This window comes from Oncorhynchus keta, chromosome 1, assembly GCF_023373465.1.
Source record: "Oncorhynchus keta strain PuntledgeMale-10-30-2019 chromosome 1, Oket_V2, whole genome shotgun sequence".
In the NCBI taxonomy this organism is placed as follows: domain Eukaryota; kingdom Metazoa; phylum Chordata; class Actinopteri; order Salmoniformes; family Salmonidae; genus Oncorhynchus; species Oncorhynchus keta.
The window spans coordinates 5,844,610-5,863,497 of record NC_068421.1 but is presented as its reverse complement, the minus strand read 5'-3'; the positions used below and the strand labels follow the sequence as shown (position 1 = coordinate 5,863,497).

The following is an 18,888-nucleotide window of genomic DNA, read 5'->3' as shown; positions in this document are numbered from 1 at the left end:
TTGGTTCTATATTCCCCATCTAACAGATGTTTGGTTCTATATTCCCCATCTAACAGATGTTTGGTTCTATATTCCCCATCTAACAGATGTTTGGTTCTATATTCCCCATCTAACAGATGTTTGGTTCTATATTCCCCATCTACCAGATGTTTGGTTCTATATTCCCCATCTACCAGATGTTTGGTTCTATATTCCCCATCTACCAGATGTTTGGTTCTATATTCCCCATCTACCAGATGTTTGGTTCTATATTCCCCATCTAACAGATGTTTGGTTCTATATTCACCATCTAACAGATGTTTGGTTCTATATTCCCATTTAACAGATGTTTGGTTCTATATTCCCCATCTAACAGATGTTTGGTTCTATATTCCCATTTAACAGATGTTTGGTTCTATATTCACCATTTAACAGATGTTTGGTTCTATATTCCCCATTTAACAGATGTTTGGTTCTATATTCCCCATCTACCAGATGTTTGGTTCTATATTCCCCATCTAACAGATGTTTGGTTCTATATTCCCCATTTAACAGATGTTTGGTTCTATATTCCCCATTTAACAGATGTTTGGTTCTATATTCCCCATTTAACAGATGTTTGGTTCTATATTCCCCATCTACCAGATGTTTGGTTCTATATTCCCATCTACCAGATGTTTGGTTCTATCTATGTTTGGTTCTATATTCCCATCTACCAGATGTTTGGTTCTATATTCCCCATCTACCAGATGTTTGGTTCTATATTCCCCATCTACCAGATGTTTGGTTCTATATTCCCCATCTACCAGATGTTTGGTTCTATATTCCCCATCTGTTTGGTTCTACCCCAGATGTTTGGTTCTATATTCCCCATCTACCAGATGTTTGGTTCTATATTCCCCATCTACCAGATGTTTGGTTCTATATTCCCCATCTACCAGATGTTTGGTTCTATATTCCCCATCTACCAGATGTTTGGTTCTATATTTCTCAATTGAAAACATGTGCATGAAAACTAGTCTTGACCAGGAGAATAGAAAACTGTCGGTGGGAGGTTCCCTTCTGCACTGTTCAACCAATCCGGTGCAAATGCGGAGGCGGAGTTAAGATGGTATTGCATTGTTAATGCCCTCTCTCCATTTCTCCTGAAAACTAGAACATCTCAGCAGAGGCTACTTGAATGACAAACACTTCATTGAATAATCTCGTCAATAGTTCCTACTAGGAGTACTGAACATAGACAACAAAAACATCCCCAGCCAAAGACCAAAGCAAACATAATATATGCACAGACTGTTTCATCTGGGAAGCATACGGTTAAGTGTCACAGTCCTTTTATTAAACAGACATAACCTGGTGGACAGAGATCTGTCTGTTTTTAGCCAACAGCTGACTCGTGTGGCATCATAACCTAGACGGAAAGGACTCCACACACACACACACACACACACACACACACACACACACACACACACACACACACACACACACACACACACACACACACACACACACACACACACACACACACACACACACGGTCCACTCCATAAATTCAGCCGCACAAAAGTAAGCAGGGATCGACACAAACGGATCTCCGTCGCTCCGTTTGCAGAGTGTGTTGTGTTGTGTTGTGTTGTGTTGTGTTGTGTTGTGTTGTGTTGTGGTGTGTGTGTATAGAGTCCTTTAGTCTCGTCTGACAACACTACATTGAGAGAGAGAGAGAGACAGATATGAAAAGGTTAGTTATGACATGAGCGAGAATTTGGCTGAAGACAAACAGATCTGACGACCATCAGGCTAATTCTGAAATTACACAGGTATCACTTTTGACTGGGATCCACAGAAGAGGAAGCCAGAGTGGTAGCAGGATCCGAAACAGGAACCTGCGTGGTAACAGGAGGTGGTAAGGAGAGCAGCAGCCTGTTGACCTCCCTTAGCCTGGCATCCAGTGTCTCTGTGTTCAAGGTCAGCTCTCCTATCTGTGTCTGCAGACTGCCAATGGTGTGACTCAGCTCTTCTTCCTTCCTCTTAGAGTTGGCCGCCTGTCTACTGTACTCTAGGATCATACACCCCCCTCCGATGATGAAGATGATGGCCTCCCCTAGCAGCTCTGCACCCAGCTCTGCTGCCGCCTCTTCGTTCAGGGGCTTGATGGTGGAACCCCGGAATCCCATGATCCTCATCTTGGTCCTCATCTCCACCCAGTGGTAAACTAGAGCGGGAGGGAGGGAAGAGAGAACCGGTGCCATTACTATTTTATACAACAGGTGGTAAGACCATAAGCCAGGTTCAAGCCCAGCGACACACAGGCTGATATTTACCCAGGGAAGAAATCCCATGTTTTGTATTGCGTGAGAAATGTGGAGGTGTAGATCTTTGTTTTGTTTTGGTAGCGCTGTGAGATGTGTTGGCGTCAACTTGTGGACGCACAAACAGGCCTTTTGTAAAAGTAAATATGGAGTCCAACCTCCACCACCTCCACCCTGCAGTAAATATGGAGTCCAACCTCCACCACCTCCACCCTGCAGTAAATATGGAGTCCAACCTCCACCACCTCCACCCTGCAGTAAATATGGAGTCCAACCTCCACCACCTCCACCCTGCAGTAAATATGGAGTCCAACCACCACCTCCACCCTGCAGTAAATATGGAGTCCAACCACCACCACCTCCACCCTGCAGTAAATATGGAGTCCAACCACCACCTCCACCCTGCAGTAAATATGGAGTCCACCCACCACCCACCACCACCTCCACCCTGCAGTAAATATGGAGTCCAACCACCACCTCCACCCTGCAGTAAATATGGAGTCCACCCACCACCTCCACCCTGCAGTAAATATGGAGTCCAACCACCACCTCCACCCTGCAGTAAATATGGAGTCCAACCACCACCTCCACCACCTCCACCCTGCAGTAAATATGGAGTCCAACCACCACCTCCACCACCCTGCAGTAAATATGGAGTCCAACCACCACCTCCACCACCCTGCAGTAAATATGGAGTCCAACCACCACCTCCAGACCCTGCAGTAAATATGGAGTCCAACCACCACCTCCACCCTGCAGTAAATATGGAGTCCAACCACCACCTCCACCCTGCAGTAAATATGGAGTCCAACCACCACCTCCACCCTGCAGTAAATATGGAGTCCACCCACCACCTCCACCCTGCAGTAAATATGGAGTCCACCCACCACCTCCACCCTGCAGTAAATATGGAGTCCAACCACCACCTCCACCACCACGCAGTAAATATGGAGTCCACCCACCACCTCCACCCTGCAGTAAATATGGAGTCCACCCACCACCTCCACCCTGCAGTAAATATGGAGTCCAACCACCACCTCCACCCTGCAGTAAATATGGAGTCCAACCACCACCTCCACCACCTCCACCCTGCAGTAAATATGGAGTCCACCCACCACCTCCACCCTGCAGTAAATATGGAGTCCAACCACCACATCCACCACCTCCACCCTGCAGTAAATATGGAGTCCACCCACCACCTCCACCCTGCAGTAAATATGGAGTCCAACCACCACCACCACCTCCATCCACCCTGCAGTAAATATGGAGTCCACCCACCACCTCCACCCTGCAGTAAATATGGAGTCCACCCACCACCCACCACCACCACCACCCTGCAGTAAATATGGAGTCCACCCACCACCACCTCCACCCTGCAGTAAATATGGAGTCCACCCACCACCTCCACCACCTCCACCCTGCAGTAAATATGGAGTCCACCCACCACCTCCACCACCTCCACCCTGCAGTAAATATGGAGTCCACCCACCACCTCCACCCTGCAGTAAATATGGAGTCCACCACCTCCACCCTGCAGTAAATATGGAGTCCACCCACCACCTCCACCCTGCAGTAAATATGGAGTCCACCACCTCCACCCTGCAGTAAATATGGAGTCCACCCACCACCTCCACCCTGCAGTAAATATGGAGTCCACCCACCACCACCTCCCCCCAGCAGATATGGTGTACAACCACCTCCTCCACCACCACCACCATGCTGTAAAAATGATGGAGTCCCTCCACCACCTCCACCCTGCAGTAAATATGGAGTCCAACCTCCACCACCTCCACCCTGCAGTAAATATGGAGTCCAACCACCACCACCTCCACCCTGCAGTAAATATGGAGTCCACCCACCACCTCCACCACCTCCACCCTGCAGTAAATATGGAGTCCACCCACCACCTCCACCTCCACCCTGCAGTAAATATGGAGTCCACCCACCACCTCCACCACCTCCACCCTGCAGTAAATATGGAGTCCACCCACCACCTCCACCACCTCCACCCTGCAGTAAATATGGAGTCCACCCACCACCTCCACCACCTCCACCCTGCAGTAAATATGGAGTCCACCCACCACCTCCACCCTGCAGTAAATATGGAGTCCAACCACCACCTCCACCTCCATCCACCCTGCAGTAAATATGGAGTCCACCCACCACCTCCACCCTGCAGTAAATATGGAGTCCAACCACCACCTCCACCCTGCAGTAAATATGGAGTCCAACCACCACCTCCACCCTGCAGTAAATATGGAGTCCACCCACCACCTCCACCCTGCAGTAAATATGGAGTCCACCCACCACCTCCACCCTGCAGTAAATATGGAGTCCAACCACCACCTCCACCCTGCAGTAAATATGGAGTCCACCCACCACCTCCACCCTGCAGTAAATATGGAGTCCACCCACCACCTCCACCCTGCAGTAAATATGGAGTCCAACCACCACCTCCACCCTGCAGTAAATATGGAGTCCAACCACCACCTCCACCCTGCAGTAAATATGGAGTCCACCCACCACCTCCACCCTGCAGTAAATATGGAGTCCAACCACCACCTCCACCACCTCCACCCTGCAGTAAATATGGAGTCCACCCACCACCTCCACCCTGCAGTAAATATGGAGTCCAACCACCACCTCCACCACCTCCACCCTGCAGTAAATATGGAGTCCACCCACCACCTCCACCACCTCCAGTAAATATGGAGTCCACCCACCACCTCCACCCTGCAGTAAATATGGAGTCCACCACCTCCACCCTGCAGTAAATATGGAGTCCACCCACCACCTCCACCCTGCAGTAAATATGGAGTCCACCCACCACCCACCACCACCACCACCCTGCAGTAAATATGGAGTCCACCCACCACCACCTCCACCCTGCAGTAAATATGGAGTCCACCCACCACCTCCACCACCTCCACCCTGCAGTAAATATGGAGTCCACCCACCACCTCCACCCTGCAGTAAATATGGAGTCCACCACCTCCACCCTGCAGTAAATATGGAGTCCACCCACCACCTCCACCCTGCAGTAAATATGGAGTCCACTCACCACCACCTCCACCCTGCAGTAAATATGGAGTCCACCCACCACCACCTCCACCCTGCAGTAAATATGGAGTCCACCCACCACCTCCACCCTGCAGTAAATATGGAGTCCACCCACCACCTCCACCCTGCAGTAAATATGGAGTCCACCCACCACCTCCACCCTGCAGTAAATATGGAGTCCAACCACCTCCTCCACCACCTCCACCCTGCAGTAAATATGGAGTCCACCCACCACCTCCACCTCCACCCTGCAGTAAATATTTAGTCCACCCACCACCTCCACCACCTCCACCCTGCAGTAAATATGGAGTCCAACCTCCACCACCTCCACCCTGCAGTAAATATGGAGTCCACCCACCACCTCCAACCCTGCAGTAAATATGGAGTCCACCCACCACCTCCACCCTGCAGTAAATATGGAGTCCAACCACCACCTCCACCCTGCAGTAAATATGGAGTCATGCGACGTGTGGTCCTCCCACTACAACTGGTCAGGAAAGCAGTTTATTCAGCTACAGATGATGACAGTGTATGGTGACGATGATGATGACAGTGTATGGTGATGACAGTGTATGGTGACGATGATGATGACAGTGTATGGTGATGATGACGATGACAGTGTATGGTGATGATGACAATGCAAGTGTATGGTGATGATGATGATGACAGTGTATGGTGATGACGATGACAGTGTATGGTGATGACAATGACAGTGTATGGTGATGATGACAATGACAGTGTATTACATTTACATTTACATTTAAGTCATTTAGCAGACGCTCTTATCCAGAGCGACTTACAAATTGGTGCATACACCTTATGACAACCAGTGGAACAGCCACTTGCATCTAAATCTTGTTGGGGGAAGGGGGGATGATGGTGATGATGACGACGATGACAGTGTATGGTGACGATGATGATGACAGTGTATGGTGACGATGATGATGACAGTGTATGGTGACGATGATGATGACAGTGTATGGTGACGATGATGATGACAGTGTATGGTGATGACAATGTATGGTGATAATGATGATGACATTGTATGGTGATAATGATGATGACAGTGTATGGTGATGACGATAACAGTGTATGGTGATGACGGTGTATGGTGATGATGACGATGACAGTGTATGGTGATGATGACGATGACAGTGTATGGTGATGATGACGATGACAGTGTATGGTGATGACAGTGTATGGTGATGACAGTGTATGGTGATGACAGTGTATGGTGATGACAGTGTATGGTGATGACGATGATGACAGTGTATGGTGATGATGACGATGACAGTGTATGGTGATGACGGTGTATGGTGATGACAGTGTATGGTGATGACGATGACAGTGTATGGTGATGACAGTGTATGGTGATGGTGATGACGGTGTATGGTGATGGCGATGATGACAGTGTATGGTGATGATGACGATGACAGTGTATGGTGATGACAGTGTATGGTGATGACAGTGTATGGTGATGACAGTGTATGGTGATGACAGTGTATGGTGATGACAGTGTATGGTGATGCCAGTGTATGGTGATGACAGTGTCTGGTGATGATGGTGATGACAGTGTATGGTGATGACAGTGTATGGTGATGACAGTGTATGGTGGTGACGATGATGACAGTGTATGGTGGTGACGATGATGACAGTGTATGGTGGTGACGATGATGACAGTGTATGGTGGTGACGATGATGACAGTGTATGGTGACGATGATGACAGTGTATGGTGGTGACGATGACAGTGTATGGTGCTGCCGATGATGACAGTGTATGGTGACGATGATGACAGTGTATGGTGATGCCAGTGTATGGTGATGACAGTGTATGGTGATGACAGTGTATGGTGATGACAGTGTATGGTGGTGACGATGATGACAGTGTATGGTGGTGACGATGATGACAGTGTATGGTGGTGACGATGATGACAGTGTATGGTGGTGACGATGATGACAGTGTATGGTGGCGATGATGACAGTGTATGGTGACGATGATGACAGTGTATGGTGACGATGATGACAGTGTATGGTGACGATGATGACAGTGTATGGTGACGATGATGACAGTGTATGGTGACGATGATGACAGTGTATGGTGACGATGATGCGTAGCCTAGTGGTTAGAGTGTTGGACTAGTAACCGGAAGGTTGCGAGTTCAAACCCCCGAGCTGACAAGGTACAAATCTGTCGTTCTGCCCCTGAACAGGCAGTTAACCCACTGTTCCCAGGCCGTCATTGAAAATAAGAATGTGTTCTTAACTGACTTGCCTGGTTAAATAAAGGTTAAATTCAATTTAAAAATTCCATTAAATATCAAGTGTCTGATTCTGGTGACACGAAGATCGATGCTCGTCTGCCGTTTGACAAATACAAATAGTCTGTATCTGCCAGCCCTGTATAGCCCTGTATAGAACCAGCCCTGTATAGAACTGTATAGAACCAGCACTGTATAGAACCAACCCTGTATAGAACCAGCCCTGTATAGAACCAGCCCTGTCTAGAACCAGCCCTGTCTAGAACCAGCCCTGTATAGAACCAGCCCTGTATAGAACCAGCCCTGTATAGAACCAGCCCTGTATAGAACCAACCCTGTATAGAACCAGCCCTGTATAGAACCAGCCCTGTATAGAACCAACCCTGTATAGAACCAGCCCTCTCTTACCCATAATAACCATCATCTTCATGTAGACTAGCCTACCAGCACTGTATCTGCCAGCCCTGTATAGAACCAGCCCTGTATAGAACCAGCCCTGTATAGAACCAGCCCTCTCTTACCCATAATAATCATCATCATCATGTAGACTAGCCTACCAGCCCTGTATAGAACCAGCCCTGTATAGAACCAGCCCTGTATAGAACCAGCCCTGTATAGAACCAGCCCTGTATAGAACCAGCCCTGTATAGAACCAGCCCTGTATAGAACCAGCCCTCTCTTACCCATAATAATCATCATCATCATCATGTAGACTAGCCTACCAGCACTGTATAGAACCAGCCCTCTCTTACCCATAATAATCATCATCATCACGTAGACTAGCCTACCAGCACTGTATAGAACCAGCACTGTATAGAACCAGCACTGTATAGAACCAGCCCTGTATAGAACCAGCCCTGTATAGAACACACCTCTCTCTTACCCATAATAATCATCATCATCATGTAGACTAGCCTACCAGCCCTGTATAGAACCAGCCCTGTATAGAACACACCTCTCTCTTACCCATAATAATCATCATCATCATCATGTAGACTAGCCTACCAGCCCTGTATAGAACCAACCCTCTCTTACCCATAATAATCATCATCATCATCATGTAGACTAGCCTACCAGCACTGTATAGAACCAGCCCTGTCTAGAACCAGCCCTGTCTAGAACCAGCCCTGTCTAGAACCAGCCCTGTATAGAACCAGCCCTCTCTTACCCATACTAATCATCATCGTCATGTAGACTAGCCTACCAGCACTGTATCTGCCAGCCCTGTATAGAACCAGCCCTATATAGAACCAGCCCTGTCTAGAACCAGCCCTATATAGAACCAGCCCTGTCTAGAACCAGCCCTGTCTAGAACCAGCCCTGTATAGAACCAGCCATGTATAGAACCAACCCTATATAGAACCAGCCCTGTCTAGAACCAGCCCTGTCTAGAACCAGCCCTGTATAGAACCAGCCATGTATAGAACCAGCACTGTATCTGCCAGCCCTGTATAGAACCAACCCTATATAGAACCAGCCCTGTCTAGAACCAGCCCTGTCTAGAACCAGCCCTGTATAGAACCAGCCATGTATAGAACCAGCACTGTATCTGCCAGCCCTGTATAGAACCAACCCTATATAGAACCAGCCCTGTCTAGAACCAGCCCTGTATAGAACCAGCCATGTATAGAACCAGCACTGTATAGAACCAGCACTGTATAGAACCAGCACTGTATAGAACCAGCACTGTATAGAACCAGCACTGTATAGAACCAGCACTGTATAGAACCAGCCCTCTCTTACCCATAATAATCATCATCATCATGTAGACTAGCCTACCAGCACTGTATAGAACCAGCCCTCTCTTACCCATAATAATCATCATCATCATGTAGACTAGCCTACCAGCACTGTATAGAACCAGCACTGTATAGAACCAGCCCTGTATAGAACCAGCCCTGTATAGAACCAGCCCTGTCTTACCCATAATAATCATCATCATCATGTAGACTAGCCTACCAGCCCTGTATCTGCCAGCCCTGTATAGAACCAGCCCTGTCTAGAACCAGCCCTGTATAGAACCAGCACTGTATAGAACCAGCCCTGTATAGAACCAGCCCTGTATAGAACCAGCCCTGTATAGAACCAGCCCTGTATAGAACCAGCCCTGTATAGAACCAGCCCTGTATAGAACCAGCCCTGTATAGAACCAGCCCTGTATAGAACCAGCCCTGTATAGAACCAGCCATGTATAGAACCAGCACTGTATAGAACCAGCCCTGTATAGAACCAGCCCTGTATAGAACCAGCCCTGTATAGAACCAGCCCTCTCTTACCCATAATAATCATCATCATCATGTAGACTAGCCTACCAGCCCTGTATAGCCAGCCCTGTATAGACCAGCCCTGTATAGAACCAGCCCTGTCTTACCCATAATAATCATCATCATCATGTAGACTAGCCTACCAGCACTGTATCTGCCAGCCCTGTATAGAACCAGCCCTGTTTAGAACCAGCCCTGTATAGAACCAGCCCTGTATAGAACCAGCCCTGTATAGAACCAGCACTGTATCTGCCAGCCCTGTAGACAACCAGTCCTGTCTAGAACCAGCCCTGTCTAGAACCAGCCCTGTCTAGAACTAGCCCTGTATAGAACCAGCCCTGTATAGAACCAGCACTGTATAGAACCAGCCCTGTATAGAACCAGCCCTGTATAGAACCAGCCCTCTCTTACCCATAATAATCATCATCATCATCATCATCATGTAGACTAGCCTACCAGCCCTGTCTAGAACCAGCCCTGTATAGAACCAGCCCTGTATAGAACCAGCACTGTATAGAACCAGCCATATATAGAACCAGCCCTGTCTAGAACCAGCCCTGTCTAGAACCAGCCCTGTCTAGAACCAGCCCTGTCTAGAACTAGCCCTGTCTAGAACCAGCCCTGTATAGAACCAGCCCTGTATAGAACCAGCCCTGTCTAGAACCAGCACTGTCTAGAACCAGCACTGTCTAGAACCAGCCCTCTCTTACCCATAATAATCATCATCATCATCATGTAGACTAGCCTACCAGCACTGTATAGAACCAGCCCTCTCTTACCCATAATAATCATCATCGTCATGTAGACTAGCCTACCAGCACTGTATCTGCCAGCCCTGTATAGAACCAACCCTATATAGAACCAGCCCTGTCTAGAACCAGCCCTGTCTAGAACCAGCCCTGTCTAGAACCAGCCATGTATATAACCAGCACTGTATCTGCCAGCCCTGTATAGAACCAACCCTATATAGAACCAGCCCTGTCTAGAACCAGCCCTGTATAGAACCAGCCCTGTATAGAACCAGCCCTGTATAGAACCAGCCCTGTATAGAACCAGCACTGTATAGAACCAGCCATGTATAGAACCAGCCATGTATAGAACCAGCACTGTATAGAACCAGCACTGTATAGAACCAGCACTGTATAGAACCAGCCCTCTCTTACCCATAATAATCATCATCATCATGTAGACTAGCCTACCAGCACTGTATAGAACCAGCCCTGTATAGAACCAGCCCTGTATAGAACCAGCCCTGTATAGAACCAGCCCTGTCTTACCCATAATAATCATCATCATCATGTAGACTAGCCTACCAGCCCTGTATCTGCCAGCCCTGTATAGAACCAGCCCTGTCTAGAACCAGCCCTGTATAGAACCAGCCCTGTATAGAACCAGCCCTGTCTAGAACCAGCCCTGTCTAGAACCAGCCCTGTCTAGAACCAGCCCTGTATAGAACCAGCCCTGTCTAGAACCAGCCCTGTCTAGAACCAGCCCTGTCTAGAACCAGCCCTGTATAGAACCAGCACTGTATAGAACCAGCACTGTATAGAACCAGCACTGTATAGAACCAGCCCTGTATAGAACCAGCTCTCTCTTACCCATAATAATCATCATCATCATGTAGACTAGCCTACCAGCAATGTATAGAACCAGCCCTGTATAGAACCAGCCCTGTATAGAACAAGCCCTGTATAGAACCAGCCCTGTCTTACCCATAATAATCATCATCATCATGTAGACTAGCCTACCAGCACTGTATCTGCCAGCCCTGTATAGAACCAGCCCTGTTTAGAACCAGCCCTGTATAGAACCAGCCCTGTATAGAACCAGCACTGTATCTGCCAGCCCTGTAGACAACCAGTCCTGTCTAGAACCAGCCCTGTCTAGAACCAGCCCTGTCTAGAACCAGCCCTGTCTAGAACCAGCCCTGTATAGAACCAGCCCTGTATAGAACCAGCACTGTATAGAACCAGCCCTGTCTAGAACCAGCCCTCTCTTACCCATAATAATCATCATCATCATCATCATGTAGACTAGCCTACCAGCCCTGTCTAGAACCAGCCCTGTATAGAACCAGCACTGTATAGAACCAGCCCTGTCTAGAACCAGCCCTGTCTAGAACCAGCACTGTCTAGAACCAGCCCTGTCTAGAACCAGCCCTGTCTAGAACCAGCCCTGTCTAGAACCAGCCCTGTATAAAACCAGCACTGTCTAGAACCAGCCCTGTATAGAACCAGCACTGTCTATAACCAGCCCTGTCTAGAACCAGCACTGTCTAGAACCAGCCCTGTCTAGAACCAGCACTGTCTAGAACCAGCACTGTCTAGAACCAGCCCTGTCTAGAACCAGCCCTGTCTAGAACCAGCACTGTCTAGAACCAGCCCTGTCTAGAACCAGCCCTGTATAAAACCAGCCCTGTATAAAACCAGCCCTGTATAAAACCAGCCCTGTATAGAACCAGCACTGTATAGAACCAGCACTGTCTAGAACCAGCCCTGTCTAGAACCAGCCCTGTCTAGAACCAGCACTGTCTAGAACCAGCCCTGTCTAGAACCAGCACTGTCTAGAACCAGCCCTGTCTAGAACCAGCCCTCTCTTACCCATAATAATCATCATCATCATCATCATGTAGACTAGCCTACCAGCACTGTATCTGCCAGCCCTGTATAGAACCAGCCCTGTTTAGAACCAGCCCTGTTTAGAACCAGCCCTGTCTAGAACCAGCCCTGTCTAGAACCAGCCCTGTCTAGAACCAGCCCTGTATAGAACCAGCACTGTCTAGAACCAGCCCTCTCTTAACCATAATAATCATCATCATCATCATGTAGACTAGCCTACCAGTACTGTATAGAACCAGCCCTGTATAGAACAAGCACTGTCTAGAACCACCTCTCTCTTACCCATAATAATCATCATCATCATCATGTAGACTAGCCTACCAGCCCTGTATAGAACCAGCCCTCTCTTACCCATAATAATCATCATCATCATCATGTAGACTAGCCTACCAGCCCTGTATAGAACCAGCCCTGTCTATAACCAGCCCTGTCTAGAACCAGCCCTCTCTTACCCATAATAATCATCATCATCATCATGTAGACTAGCCTACCAGCCCTGTATCTGTGAGCTGTTGGGCTGGAGACCACAAGCCAAGACCAGAGGAGGCACATTTGCTATTTAAACACAACAGTTTTTCCCGACAAAACAGTAGAGTTTAAAGTGCAATGGAGAAACACTGAACTTTAGAGATTTGGATTCAGGACATGAAAACTTAAGTGAAAAACTACAAGTCAGTTTGGTGCAAATACACCACTGGGGGGAACCATTGGCATATTTTCTTAATGCAGATTTTAGAATATTCACAAGAAGAAGAAAAATAAAATCGGTCGCCATTTGGATAGAAACCTAGCTACTGAAAAATACTGTTGACGGCAACTAACGTGATATGAAAGTAGGAGAGGTTTATTTCTAGAAACGTACCACAATTGAGAATCGATTCAGACGGGAGTATTTGACTGTTTGGGCTGCCAGAGAGCTAAATTCACTTCTAAGACAGAACATCTAAGGTCCTTGGACTATATGGGCTGCCAGAGAGCCAATTCACTTCTAAGACAGAATATCTCAGGTCCTTGGACTATATGGGCTGCCAGAGAGCCAATTCACTTCTAAGACAGAATATCTAAGGTCCTTGGACTATATGGGCTGCCAGAGAGCTAAATTCACTTCTAAGACAGAATATCTAAGGTCCTTGGACTATATGGGCTGCCAGAGAGCCAATTCACTTCTAAGACAGAACATCTAAGGTCCTTGGACTATATGGGCTGCCAGAGAGCCAATTCACTTCTAAGACAGAACATCTAAGGTCCTTGGACTATATGGGCTGCCAGAGAGCCAATTCACTTCTAAGACAGAATATCTAAGGTCCTTGGACTATATGGGCTGCCAGAGAGCCAATTCACTTCTAAGACAGAATATCTAAGGTCCTTGGACTATATGGGCTGCCAGAGAGCCAATTCACTTCTAAGACAGAATATCTAAGGTCCTTGGACTATATGGGCTGCCAGAGAGCCAATTCACTTCTAAGACAGAACATCTAAGGTCCTTGGACTATATGGGCTGCCAGAGAGCCAATTCACTTCTAAGACAGAACATCTAAGGTCCTTGGACTATATGGGCTGCCAGAGAGCCAATTCACTTCTAAGACAGAACATCTAAGGTCCTTGGACTATATGGGCTGCCAGAGAGCCAATTCACTTCTAAGACAGAACATCTAAGGTCCTTGGACTATATGGGCTGCCAGAGAGCCAATTCACTTCTAAGACAGAACATCTAAGGTCCTTGGACTATATGGGCTGCCAGAGAGCCAATTCACTTCGAAGACAGAACATCTCAGGTCCTTGGACTATATGGGCTGCCAGAGAGCCAATTCACTTCTAAGACAGAACATCTAAGGTCCTTGGACTATATGGGCTGCCAGAGAGCCAATTCACTTCTAAGACAGAACATCTAAGGTCCTTGGACTATATGGGCTGCCAGAGAGCCAATTCACTTCTAAGACAGAACATCTAAGGTCCTTGGACTATATGGGCTGCCAGAGAGCCAATTCACTTCTAAGACAGAACATCTATGGTCCTTGGACTATATGGGCTGCCAGAGAGCCAATTCACTTCTAAGACAGAACATCTATGGTCCTTGGACTATATGGGCTGCCAGAGAGCTAAATTCACTTCTAAGACAGAACATCTAAAGTCCTTGGACTATATGGGCTGCCAGAGAGCTAAATTCACTTCTAAGACAGAACATCTAAAGTCCTTGGACTATATGGGCTGCCGGAGAACTAAATTCACTTCTAAGACAGAATATCTAAGAATATCTAAGGTCCTTGGACTATATGGGCTGCCAGAGAGCCAATTCACTTCTAAGACAGAACATCTAAGGTCCTTGGACTATATGGGCTGCCAGAGAGCCAATTCACTTCTAAGACAGAACATCTAAGGTCCTTGGACTATATGGGCTGCCAGAGAGCCAATTCACTTCTAAGACAGAACATCTAAGGTCCTTGGACTATATGGGCTGCCAGAGAGCCAATTCACTTCTAAGACAGAACATCTAAGGTCCTTGGACTATATGGGCTGCCAGAGAGCCAATTATAGCTAAAACCAAGATAGTACATCTGTGTTTTCAATGTGAGTAAATGAAGCAGTGTGTATAACAACCTAATGAGATCCTATTGGTGTTTTCTAGCATGTATCCATTTACTTCTCTGTCGTTCGCGTGTGTAATAACTCATATTTGCATCTTTATGTAATACATGTATCACTAGCCACTTTAAACAATGCTACCTTATATAATGTTTACATACCCTACATTATTCATCTCATATGCATACGTATATACTGTACTCTATATCATCTACTGCATCCTTATGTAATACATGTATCACTAGCAACTTTAACTATGCCACTTTGTTTACTTTGTCTACACACTCATCTCATATGTATATACTGCACTCAATACCATCTACTGCAATCTTGCCTATGCCGCTCTGTACCATCACTCACTCATATATCTTTATGTACATATTCTTTATCCCCTTACACTTGTGTGTATAAGACAGTAGTTTTGGAATTGTTAGCTAGATTACTTGTTGGTTATTACTGCGTTGTCGGAACTAGAAGCACAAGCATTTCGCTACACTCGCATTAACATCTGCTAACCATGTGTATGTGACAAATAACATCTGCTAACCATGTGTATGTGACAAATAACATCTGCTAACCATGTGTATGTGACCATTAACATCTGCTAACCATGTGTATGTGACAAATACAATTAGATTTGATTTGAAGTCGCCCTTGCACACCATGTAAACAACGCCATGTAAACAACGCCATGTAAACAACGCCATGTAAACAACGCCATGTAAACAACGCCATGTAAACAACGCCATGTAAACAACACCATGTAAACAACACCATGTAAACAACACCATGTAAACAACACCATGTAAACAACGTCATGTAAACAACGTCATTTAAACTTTTGGCAAAAGGTCACGTCTACAAAACTTTGTGCACTTTGTTCGTAACAGAAAAATTTAAGAGCTTTTCTTCAACGTGAAGAAGAATGCCAAGCCCAGTTCCATCTCACTCCATGCTCTCCCACTGGGCTTCCTTCTCCTCGACATATTTGGTGTGGAAAGTGGAAATTCCAACCGGATGCTTCAGATTGATACAAAAATCAGTGAAACATCTGGCTCCTTGTTCTATCTGTGATGCAGTGACAGAGGAGTTCACTAGGTAAACTCAAACTTCACAGAGACAATAACAGAGGTTGTAAACACAGCTCATCCAGAATAGCAGGGTGTAACTGCCGCCCGCAATTCAGGGCATTCCTGTATCTGTAGGAACCCCTCTTTATATTGGTTAATGCTTGGCCTCCTCCAGTACACAGGCTGGAGGAAGGGGCGCTCCAGTACAGTAGGTGGCGATAATGCACTCTAACGTTGGATGCCGACTGCCAAAAACCCCACAGAAGGAGGAGGTGGGGCCGACAAAACAAATGCAAAATTGATCTGAATCTTTTCATCTATAGTGACATAGCTAATAGTGTAATACTACTGCTTGGAGGTCAATGTAATGTAAAACAAAATGTACAGTTCATTCGTAATAATGGCAAAAATAAATAAATAAAATAATTTCCTACAGACAACCTCAATGACAAACGAAAGAGTCCTGCACTCATTAATTTTAACCGCGCTCCAATTGGCTACATGGTTCGCTGGATAATCCTCCTGACTGACGCACCTACTGTATCATTGGACCATTTCTATTTCAATCACCAAGAGTCACAAATGGGCGTTCTTCACGATCATGCCCATGTAAACTATTGGCCTAGCGGCAGTGACAGGTGAATTCTATTGGTTAACTATTACATGACCCTCCCGTCCTTCGACTCTCCCCAACCTCCCGTTTAACAGAACCACTCAGTCCGTCGCTTCAATGAAACTAAATGACTTACTCTGTCCCGGTGGAAGACAAACATATGTCTTAAAGAACTCGCTCCGGAGAGCCCCGGCCTTGAGCTTGTTGGCTACGGGCTTGCTGAGCTGCCGTACACCGAGGTAGAGGAGCTTGGCGATGGGGAAGGCACCGACAGCCATCTTCACGGAAACACTCCTTCTTCTTCGTTGAGGTTTAACGGTGGTTGGCATCCAATAAATGTTGAATTACCGCCACCTACTAGACTGGAGTACAACTCCTTTATACTTTGCTTGAAAAAATTAATAAATAAACAAATCCCCTAACACAATACTCACAAAATAAATTCTAAAATAAAAAAAAAGACTCTACTCCACTATTTTAATCTATTAAGTCCTACCTCAGGCCAACCCTAGACCTAACTGGGCTCTCAAGTGGCACAGTGGTCTAAAACACTGTATCTCAGTGCTTGAGATTTCACAACAGGTTCAAATCCAGGCTCTATCACTAACTGGCTATGATTGGGTAGCCCACAATTGGTACAGTATCGCTTAGGTTTCGTTGTTGTATGCTGTCATTTTAAATATGATTTTTTTCTTAACTGACTTTCCTAGTTAGAAAATATTTAAAAATCTGAAAGGATGGGACACACCCTGTAATTCTTCTGATGTCAAGTCTCACACACCCAAATACCTCTGCAACTGCCAAGGAAACTCTTCTTTGGTGGTGCTTTAGGGCTGAATACACCGGAAACGATGTATTGCCGCCCCCTACTGGATAGGGGAACTCCAAAACAGAAAACAGAAAATAAACCAAAACTTTTTAAGTGTCACGGTGCTGACTTTTGCCCGTCGCCTGCAGCAAAAGCCTCTATCCCGCCCCCTGGCTGGGCAGAGTACTGTAGGATTTTTGTCACTTCGGTGTAACAAGGGCCTTGCCGTGCGGCCCTACCAACCCTTCTATGTATTCGTAATGGCCCTTCGCGTGAGTTGGGTTTGTTCATTCGTTCACGTTGTCACTCCCTTATTTCCCGGTCTAGTGTGGGACCTTGGATAGATGAGGACTTTATTACTTTATGTTTATAGACTCTTCCTATACTCCCTAACCTTGGGTCCTCTTCTCTGTATATATCAATACCTAATAACTCATCTTCTGTTAGTTATTATGCTCGTCAGCTAATAGTCACTGGGAAACTAGTATTGTTATATGTATTTGACTTTTACAAAGATATATGATTGTCCACACAATGAAATATTATTTAGTGCAATCACTTTAACCTATAACCAGGGTCACTTTCTGTTCCGTGAGAGTATCAGAGGCGTTTGCTCTCCAGATTGTTAATCTGGCCTCGTTGTCAAAGTTTCATGCTTTTATTAAAGTCAATACGTTTTTGGTCTTTATACACGTTATTACAATTCAATGGTTCTACAGTTTCCTAATACATAAATAATGCTCAATTAATCCTTAATGCGCTATACTATACAATCAATCCTTAATGCGCTATGCTATGCCACGTAATATTTTGCAAAGGTAAAAAGCTTAACACACTTCTTTATGACTCTTCAAACAAAGCAAACACCCACATATTTACCTTGAAGCTCTGTTCCCTTGGTCCTTCCACTGGGCTCTATAAGAGTAGTAATATTTATGCAGCCTTCTGCTGTTTATACTACTATAATCTTCTTATTTAGCCCGAATTTCCTATGGTTTTTACTGCCTACTGTTTAGATATTAGTTTCCTATGGTTTTTACTGCCTACTGTTTAGATATTAGTTTCCTATGGTTTTTACTGCCTACTGTTTAGATATTAGTTTCCTATGGTTTTTACTGCCTACTGTTTAGATATTAGTTTCCTATGGTTTTTACTGTCTACTGTTTAGATATTAGTTTCCTATGGTTTTTACTGCCTACTGTTTAGATATTAGTTTCCTATGGTTTTTACTGTCTACTGTTTAGATATTAGTTTCCTATGGTTTTTACTGCCTACTGTTTAGATATTAGTTTCCTATGGTTTTTACTGCCTACTGTTTAGATA

The 18,888-nt window shown here is 46.0% G+C and overlaps 1 protein-coding gene across 1 annotated transcript; it reads right to left on the bottom strand.

The window, feature by feature from the left end:
- Positions 1 to 831: 831 nt before the first annotated feature.
- Positions 832 to 17,112, bottom strand: opa3 (outer mitochondrial membrane lipid metabolism regulator OPA3). Its single transcript, XM_035763424.2, has 2 exons — positions 16,894 to 17,112; positions 832 to 2,194 (listed from the first exon to the last, which is right to left on the bottom strand). Exons 1-2 carry the CDS (start codon positions 17,084 to 17,086, stop codon positions 1,803 to 1,805), a joined length of 585 nt encoding a protein of 194 aa, XP_035619317.1. The 5' UTR covers positions 17,087 to 17,112; the 3' UTR covers positions 832 to 1,802.
- Between the last annotated feature and the right edge of the window lie 1,776 nt (positions 17,113 to 18,888).